This window comes from Chenopodium album, chromosome 10 (genome assembly GCF_948465745.1).
Source record: "Chenopodium album chromosome 10, dcCheAlbu1.1, whole genome shotgun sequence".
NCBI classification, from domain to species: domain Eukaryota; kingdom Viridiplantae; phylum Streptophyta; class Magnoliopsida; order Caryophyllales; family Amaranthaceae; genus Chenopodium; species Chenopodium album.
In genome coordinates this window covers 56,150,293-56,159,353 of record NC_137843.1, presented here as the reverse complement: position 1 = coordinate 56,159,353, position 9,061 = coordinate 56,150,293, and the positions used below count along the sequence as shown (strand labels likewise).

The 9,061-nt window shown below is 32.9% G+C and overlaps 1 protein-coding gene and 1 pseudogene across 2 annotated transcripts; both read left to right on the top strand.

The window, feature by feature from the left end:
• Positions 1-2,499: 2,499 nt before the first annotated feature.
• LOC145564229 (anthocyanidin 3-O-glucosyltransferase UFGT-like) lies at positions 2,500-7,498 on the top strand. The gene is made up of 3 exons (XM_081624556.1): positions 2,500-2,993; positions 6,118-6,570; positions 6,668-7,498. The coding sequence occupies exons 1-2, from the start codon at positions 2,501-2,503 to the stop codon at positions 6,444-6,446; spliced, it is 822 nt and encodes a 273-aa protein (XP_081480682.1). The 5' UTR covers position 2,500; the 3' UTR covers positions 6,447-6,570; positions 6,668-7,498.
• A 69-nt stretch (positions 7,499-7,567) lies between these two features.
• LOC145564228 (anthocyanidin 3-O-glucosyltransferase 7 pseudogene) lies at positions 7,568-8,755 on the top strand (annotated as a pseudogene). Its single transcript, XR_014094773.1, has 2 exons — positions 7,568-8,137; positions 8,330-8,755. The product of XR_014094773.1 is annotated as an anthocyanidin 3-O-glucosyltransferase 7 pseudogene (transcript).
• The last annotated feature ends 306 nt before the right edge of the window (positions 8,756-9,061 follow it).

The following is a 9,061-nucleotide window of genomic DNA, read 5'->3' as shown; positions in this document are numbered from 1 at the left end:
AGCAGCAGAACCAAAGATCACATAAACAACAGAGTTAGCCCTTTGTTGGTCAAGCCAACCCAATCAATTATAAGTATCTACCACTTTTGTTGGTGCAACCACTAGGCTTAGAGGACCGACAACAAACACAGCGAGAGCTTAGACTTTAAGTCATTGGTAACAATTGGGTCTAATTCTTCTCAAGAGCTCAAGCAAATTGCACTTGCATTACTTGCATAAGGTAAAACTTGACTCATTTTATGTAGCAATTGAGAAATGGGTGAATCAATTTTTAACCGAACTTGAGTTACTTGACCTAAGATAATGAATCCCCCCCCCCCTTTTTAGGTCGAAGTATATAATTCTTTAGTCTCCAATCAAATTTGGTCCTAAATTCTTCAAAATTATAATGTCATGAAATTTTCACCAAAAAAAAAAAAAAAAAACCAGGAAAACTTTAATTAGAAGATAATACATTGACATGTGTCATTACTGATTCGATTTTAGTCTAGATTTCTAGATGGATTGATTCATTGATATTTATTATGCATGCATGTAAACCCTAAAATGTAAACCCCATATTTCGTCTTTCTGTAACAATGGTGGATGGATGTTCAAACTTGAGTAAAAATTTCATGTTGCATGTCTAGCTATATGTACTACTTTTCCACCATCTACTACAAAGAGGTACAATTAATAGCCCAATTTCAATTCCCAACTAAGCAAATAGACGGATATGATACATCTATTTCAGTCATCAAAATCAAAATTAATTAGGTTGCACTATAGTACTCCACTATACTATTGCGCAGGTTAAACGTGTTCTCTTTGTAACTTATTGAATATCTTAGTACCCCACTATACTATTGCACTATAGGAATGAAATGAATCAATAAATTTGCGAACAACTTATTGAATATCTTAGGAAATCAACAATTTCATTTATGACACAAATGTAATTAAATTATTTAATTTAAACACCTTCATTTCGTACTCCATCCACCATTGTTCCATAAAGACAATGTAGGGTTGGACCATACAGCAAAGGAGGGGCACCATCATGACCACCACCTCCTCTTCATACTACCCACCACCACCACCTCTTCATACTACCCACCACCATCACCACCACCTCCTCCTCTTTTAACCACCAACTTCTTTTACCTCCGGTTTCACGATCTACACAGCCGCGGTAATGACGAGGAAGGACAAAGGGAAGTCGGTCGTCGGAGAAAATATTTGTTTTTTTTTTATTTTCTGAAATCGCAAGGAAACGCCCGGTTTTTTCGAACATCCTAGGCTCAAAAGCCAGTTTTTAGAACAACCGCACGGTTGTTCGCACGAACTAGGCGTTTGAGCCTAGGACGTTCGGAAAAACTAGGCGTTTGCCTGGGTTTTAATTTTTTTTTTAAATTCGTTTTTTTTTATTTTTCGCTATTGTTTATTATTATTATTGTTTTTTTTTAAAAAAAAAAAGTAAAATTCACAACTTCGTTAGTTTGTTTATAGTTTAGATTTGTACTAATTTGTTTTTTTTTTGGGTTGAAAATCGAAACCCAGGAAAACGCGTAGGATTTTCGAAAATCCTAAGTTGAAACGCCTAGTTTTTTCGAAACATCCTAGGATTCGAAAAAACTAGGCGTTTCAGCCTGGGGTTTTCGAAAATCTTAGGCGTTTTCCTAGGTTTCGAATTTTTATAAAAAATTATTGCAACGTACTGAATCCGTACGTTTTCAAATTTAAAAAATTTGTTTGATTTTGAAAATCACGGTGGTTGAAATGGTTGGCTGATGAGCGTTGGTGGCCGTTGACCACTAGAGGAAGCGGTTAAAATTTTTGTGTACGGTAAAAGTGTGAAATTGAGGTAAATTTAATTATTTTTATAATTGTTATTATAAGGATAAGTAAGTAATTTTATTTTATTTTGCGGGCGTTAGTTTAATATTCGAAGGCGATATTTAACAATCCCTATATATATTATGGCAAAACTAAATAAAATCATTTCAAAAAATTGACAATAGTTTTTAAAATTGCAAGAATACGAAAATGTCATTAATGATACGAGATACATTTTGATCATATAATTATGATGAACAAACGACTAATATTGGTTCCTTGTTCTCTTTATAGCCTTATGCTTTTACATGATCTAATCTATATCAAAGTATAAAAACTTTTCACAAATAAGTCAATAACTAAAAATTTATTCACTTTAATCGTAATTATCAACTTTTGCCACTGGCACACTAAAATATTCATTTTAATTCACACGCGCGTAACACTTTGTGCATTATATAAATGATACACTTATTTAATAGTGAAGCTAAGGGATCGGAGCGAGTGTCAACTACTGCTTATTACGGAGTATTAACTAAATCCACCTTAATTACTTTTAGTCGGTCAACTACTAATTAGGTGCCAACTACTCACTCTTTTTTTTTCTTTTTTTGAAAAGATTTGTCAACCTTATATATAGTCCATCCTACAAGCTATGCAATAGAGAATAACGACCACCAAAGCCATGAGTAAACATATAGCAGTATTTGCCTTCCCATTTACCAGCCATGGCACCTCTCTCCTAAACACAATAAGGCAGTTAGCTGCCTTAGCACCGCGAAACAAGGTGCATTTTACTTTCTTTAGCACACCCAACTCAATAAACTCTCTTTTTCCAAAAGGGTCTAAAAATGATGTAGACTACCCCAACATCAAGGCCTATGAAGTTTGGGATGGTAAGCCTGTAGGGTATGCTTCTAAGGGCAATCTCGTGGAGGAGATTGACCTCTTTGTTAAGGCGGCGACAAGGCCGGGTGCATTGAAGAAGGTGTTGGAGGAAGCTGAGGAAGATGTTGGTGTTAAAGTGAGTTGTGTTATGGGAGATGCATTCTTGTGGTTTTTGTGGGATTTGGCAAAGGAAAGTGAGGTGCCTTGGGTGTCTTATTGGGTCGCTGGAGAACATTCTTTCTCTGCCCATGTCTATACTGATGTAATTAGACAGAAGTTTGGCACTCAAGGTAAGGGTCATGAAAACTATGACAGGAATTGTACTGGGCCGATAAAATTGATCCAAAACCCGAATTGGGTCGGTTTGGAGCAGTTTTAGACTTTACTTATTTTTCTTTTTGGTTTTTTTTTTTTAAAGGTAGTTTTTTTACTATCTTCGTTAAATTTTAGTTGCAAATTTGAAATATTTTATATCTCACAAATAATAACCTAAAGTTGCTACTAAAAGTTAATGTAGGTAGTACAACATTTTATTTTTGTAAGGTGTTTTTTTTTTCAAATTTTGCTTTCTAAAAGGTGTTTTCTAACAACATTTACTAATTTTGGGGTTAAAGAAGTTATGTACCTCACAGGCTGACACATGCTCAGTTGGTAAATTGCAACTAAGTTGCAACGTCATGTATTCCAATAAAAGATGGTAAATTGCAACAAAATTTTTTAAAAAAAGTTTGTTCTCGCAACATAATTTTTTAAAGCAGTTTTTCACAAATTTTGGCTTTTAAAATGTGGATCTTGACAAATTTTCCAAAGGAATAAAAGTTTTTAAAGAATGTAAAAGTAGAATGATTGTTTAAAATCTTTTATAAAATTCTGTTATAAAATAGGTCATAAAAAATTAAATATTGAAATAGAAATTAATTATTTAAGGTTTATATGCATAATCAATATCATTGAATCAATAATAATCATTTTTAAGAGGCATAAAGAAGGTAAACAAACGATTTTATCAGAAAAATTTTACATAAGAAATAAAAGAAGACTAAATTACTATAAGTATAAATTATATGGGAAATTTGCAAATTGCAGCCATTTAACGTTCGTATTTTGCAAATTGCAGCCATTTAAAAAAAATTGCAAATTGCAGTCCAAAAGTTCGTATAAATTGTAAATTGCAGCCCGATTAAACTTTTTCATCGGTTTACATGTCGAAAAATCTTCGTTTAAGGTTTTAGGGGTCATTTTATCCCTTAGGGAACCGAATTGAGCTCTGAATTAGCAAAAAAATAACGTAAGTGTATCATTTTTACAATTTTCCACAAATCGATACATTTTTATTACGCAAAACGAGGCACTTGTGTTATTTTTTTTGCTAATTCCGAGCTCAATTCGGACCCCTAAGGGCTAAGATGACCCCTAAAACCTTAAATGAAAATTTTTCGACTTGTAAACCGATGAAAAAGTTGAATCGGGCTGCAATTTACAATTTATACGAACTTTTGGGTTGCAATTTACAATTTTTTTAAAATGACTGCAATTTGCAAAATACGAACTTTAAATGGCTGCAATTTGCAAATTTTCCAAATTATATTAATTAATTTGTTGATTTATACTACCTCCATTTCATATTATTTGCAACGATTAAACATTTTTTCTCTCTACTTTATGTCAAATCGTTGCAAATAATATGAAATGAAGGTAATATTATATATTCTCTTTTCAAAGTGTAAGTGAGGTTATATGTTAGGTTGTTAGCGAAGGAAGTATAAAATACTAAAACACGCACTAGAGATGACTATAATATTTCCAATTGAATTCCAAATTTCCAACCATTTTTGGTTTTCACATTTTCTAAAAAAGATTCGGTATTATATAATTATATCATCAATTTCATTTGAAATTATGGATACTATATATTTGACATGTTAAAGTTGTATCACTTACTAGCGCCATGTTTTTTTAAATGTTACAGTTTGACTTTTTTTTTACAATTCATATAATGGTTTTGACTTAGTATTTTACTAATCTTAAAAAAAAATAAAATGTTATTGTATAATACATTGTTGGATTCGTCATAATGTATACTTTCATAATATTATTATTCCTACAATTTTACTAACCTATAATTTGATAAACTAGATTATCCCCTTGCGATGCACAATTTTAATTAAAAAAATAAAATAAAATTGTACGGAGTAGTATAAAACTCGTATATACAATGAATCTTTTCAATTTTGTCATAAATTCATTGAAAGGAGATTTCTTAAAAAAAAAAATACAGTTTGAATATTTTAGAAAATTTTTGGACGTTCGAATATTCGTGTTAAGGAATTGAGGAGAAGGAATGACAGATCTTTAAATCAATAGAAAGGAATACAGTTGCTATTCAATTTACTATACTTCGATTTTCTAGATTAAAGTTTTTGAAATAACTTAATTAGCTTGTTTGCGAAGTATCACACAAAAGAAAAAAAAATATCACAAAAAATGACATCATTAATGGTTTTAGACGGGAAAAAATTTCATAAAAAAGTGACACATATACAGTTTTGATGAGAGATGATGTCAACAATATTTTGTTTTAATAATAATTAATAGATTAGTGGTCAAAATCGTGTCTCGACATGCATACTTAGTCAAATTATAACATTTAAAAAAACACAGAGTAATTAAAAATAACCTAAAGTCCACTAGCTAAAATAGAGATAGGGGTAGGGTTGAATCTGCAGAAAGATAGTTATTGTTCTATGCATGATTGTCGATTACAAAGATCTAGTCTACGTAAGGGCGATTAAAACGAAAACCAAGAATGAAATCAAATAGTAAAAATTCTAAGAGATACTGTCAAAGAATATTAGGAATTTAACAAGCATCACACATAAATATGATGAATATGGTCAAACTATTTAGGTCGATAAGTTCTCTTGAATTGTTTATTTCCCTTAGAATATCGTCCCTCTAGGAGTCTCTCGTAATTTACTTGATTGACTCACATATTATCGAAAGTGTTAGAGCAAAATTAGCCCTAAGCCTTAATACTTGTCATGACATTATCATGAAGTGGTTTGTCGATGTTGGGTTTGAGTATATTTTGAGTTAAGGAGTTAAGGGTTGAAGAATTGAATTTGGTTGAGTGACTTAATTGAGTCTGAAGCAATCTTAAGAAGATTATAAAACTTTAAAGAAATATTGAGTATTTAGTGGAAAGTCATAGAGATAAAGACATGGCTAATCTTGCTCAAACATGATGTTTCTACCTCGGCGCTTTACACGGTGCTTACAAGCATAATCAATCAAATATGGTCATAATTCAACTAATAAATCAATAATAACAAATAATAATCATTAATATCCCTCATATCATTTTTTTAAAATTGTCCTCATTATCGATTTCATATACTGTCATTATTGAACTAGGCATCGAAGAAGGGAAAGAAGAAGAGACCTTGGATTTTATACCAGGACTAAACAAGATCAAGTTGAAAGACATACCAGATGAAATTGTAACAGGAAATCTTGATTCACCCGTTTCTAAAATGCTACATAAAATGAGTCAAGTTTTACCTTATGCAAATGCAGTTTGCATTCGCTCTTGTGAAGAATTAGACCCAATTGTTACCAATGACTTAAAGTCTAAGTTCTCAAACGTGTTTGAGGTCGGTCCTCTGAGCCTAGTGGTTGCACCATCAAAAGTAGCAGACACTTATAATTGTTTGGGTTGGCTTGACAAACAAAGGGCGCGCTAACTCAGTTGTCTACGTGAGCTTTGGTTCTGTTGCTACACCAACTCCAAATGAGCTTTTCGCTTTGGCTGAGGCTCTTCAAGCTAGTGGACTCAAGTTTTTGTGGTCGATTAAGGATCAATTAAAGGTATTACTCTCTCTGTCTACAATTAATATTCATGTGTACGTAATAAGTCAAAATAAAATACAGTGTTGCATTGCACTTTTTTACGTGATTTAAACAGGTACATTTTCCAAATGGTTTTTTGGAAAATAACCAAGAAAATGGTATGGCAGTCCCTTGGGCACCCCAGAAAGATGTCCTAGCACATGATGCAGTAGGGGTGTACATCACTCAAGGCCTATGAAGTTTGGGATGGTAAGCCTGTAGGCTATGTTTTTAAAGGCAATCATTTGGAGGAGATTGACCTCTTCCTTAAGGCGGTGGCGAGGCTGGGTGCTTTGAAGAAGGTGTTAGAGGTAGCTGAGGAGGATGTAAGTGTTAAAGTGAGTTATGTAATGGGAGATGCCTTCTTGTGGTTTTTATGTGATTTGGCTTTGGAAGTTAAGGTGCCTTAGGTGTCTTGTTGGATCCCTGGAGAACATTATTTCTCTGTCCATGTTTATACTGATGCAATTAGACAGAGGTTTGGTACTCAGGGTAAGCCTCCAACAAACTAGGACCAGATTCAAACTGGACCGATAAAACTAGTCCAAAACTTGAACCGGACCGGTTTGGAGCAGTTATAGACTAATATATTTAACTTTTATAATATTAATAATTATTAAGGAAAAAATTATGACAAAAAAAGTTCTAGTATAAGAAATCTAATTGTTCAATGTTCTTATTAAATTCTAACCCAAAATAACTCATAATTAAAAAAATATTTTCAAATTATTCAAGGTTAACTTAATCATTTTAAGGTTTACATGCATGCATATATATCAATGAATAAATCTATCTAGAAATTTATACTAAAGTGGGATCAACAATGACACATGTTAATGTATCATCTCCTAAAAAAAAGTTTTCTACGACGATGCCCCGTCCTATCACAAGAGGGGTGGGGTGAGGATCGAACACAGGTCACAATTGGGGGAGATGGAGGGACTGACCCTCGCTCCCATTATTATTATAGATATGACATAATAATATGTTAAATAATCATTTTTCCTAAATAAAAAAAAATGTAAAATTATCCTTTACAATAGTCACGCTCCCACACCTCAGTTACTTGTCCTTATCATTTCATGTTATTGATCTAGGCATTGAAGAAGGGAGAGAAGAAGAAAACTTGGATTTTATACCAGGACTAAACAAGATCAATGTAAAAGATATACCAGATGGAATAGTCACAGGAAATATTGATTCACCCATTTATCAATTGCTACATAAAATGAGTCAAGTTTTACCTTACGCAAGTGCAATTTGCTTGAGCTCTTGCCAAGAATTAGACCCAATTGTTACCAATGACTTAAAGTCTAAGCTCTCGAACGTGTTTGTTGTCGTTCCTCTAAGCCTAGTGGTTGCACCATCAAAAGTGGCAGATACTTATAATTGTTTGGGTTGGCTTGACCAACAAAGGGCTAACTCTGTTCTTTACGTGAGCTTTGGTTCTGTTGCTTCACCAACTCCGAATGAGCTTTTCGCTTTGGCTGAGGCTCTTCAAGCTAGTGGACTCAAGCTCTTGTGGTCGATTAAGGACCACTTAAAGGTATTGTGTTGTTAATTACTCGCTCTGCCTATATATATAGTCGATGATTACACAAAATAATCAAATTTGGTTTATGTTGTCGATTAAGACTTTGATTAATTGATTGCTGTGTTTATATATAATAGTCATGTGTACGTAATACAATATAATACCTATAGTATTGCATTGAACTTTTTTACGTGACCTAAACAGGTACACTTTCTTAACGGTTTCATGGAAAATAACAAAGAAAATGGCATGATAGTCCCTTGGGCACCCCAAGTAGATGCTCTAGCACATGGTGAAGTAGGGGTGTTCAACACTCACTTTGGTTACCATTCCATCATTGAAAGTATAGCAGCCGAAGTTCCGATGATTGGGAGGCCCTTTCTCGGTGACCATAAGCTAAACGGACGACTGGTAGAGGCTGTTTGGAAGATTGGACTGAAAGTTGAAGGAGGGGTTTTTACGAAGAATGAAGTAGTGAAGAGCTTGGATCGAATTTTGTGGTGTGACGAAGGGAAGAAAATGAAGGAGACTATCAAACACCTAATTAAAGTGGTTCGAAAGGCTATTCCTCTTGATGGAAGCTCCAACAAAAATTTTAAGTTGCTATTGGAACTAGTAATGAAAACATAGGTGTAATGCTATTATAGTACTTCTACAATTGTACGGTTGAATAATTTTAATTTCAAAATCTTTAGATTTTTATGAAGTAATTGATATCAAACTTATTCATTTAAAAGATAACTCCATGATCATATATCATAAATATTTAATTATAATGAAGTTCGAAAATCAAATTTTATACAAGTTCACAACTCAACGTAGATTCGTAGCGCAAATTATAACTCATATGTTAGGAAAGACAGTTGTAGATGTAGTAATTAAAACAAAATTATTTGATCAACCCCTGAAAATAAAACAACAAAAGAAATAATATCT

What these genes read in the sequence shown, in the direction of transcription:
- LOC145564229 (XM_081624556.1), top strand. Translation starts at nt 2,501, where the DNA reads ATGAGTAAACATATAGCAGTATTTGCCTTCCCATTTACCAGCCATGGC. An exon ending in ACAGAAGTTTGGCACTCAAG is followed by an intron (nt 2,994 to 6,117) that starts GTAAGGGTCATG and finishes TTATTGAACTAG; the next exon opens with GCATCGAAGAAGGGAAAGAA.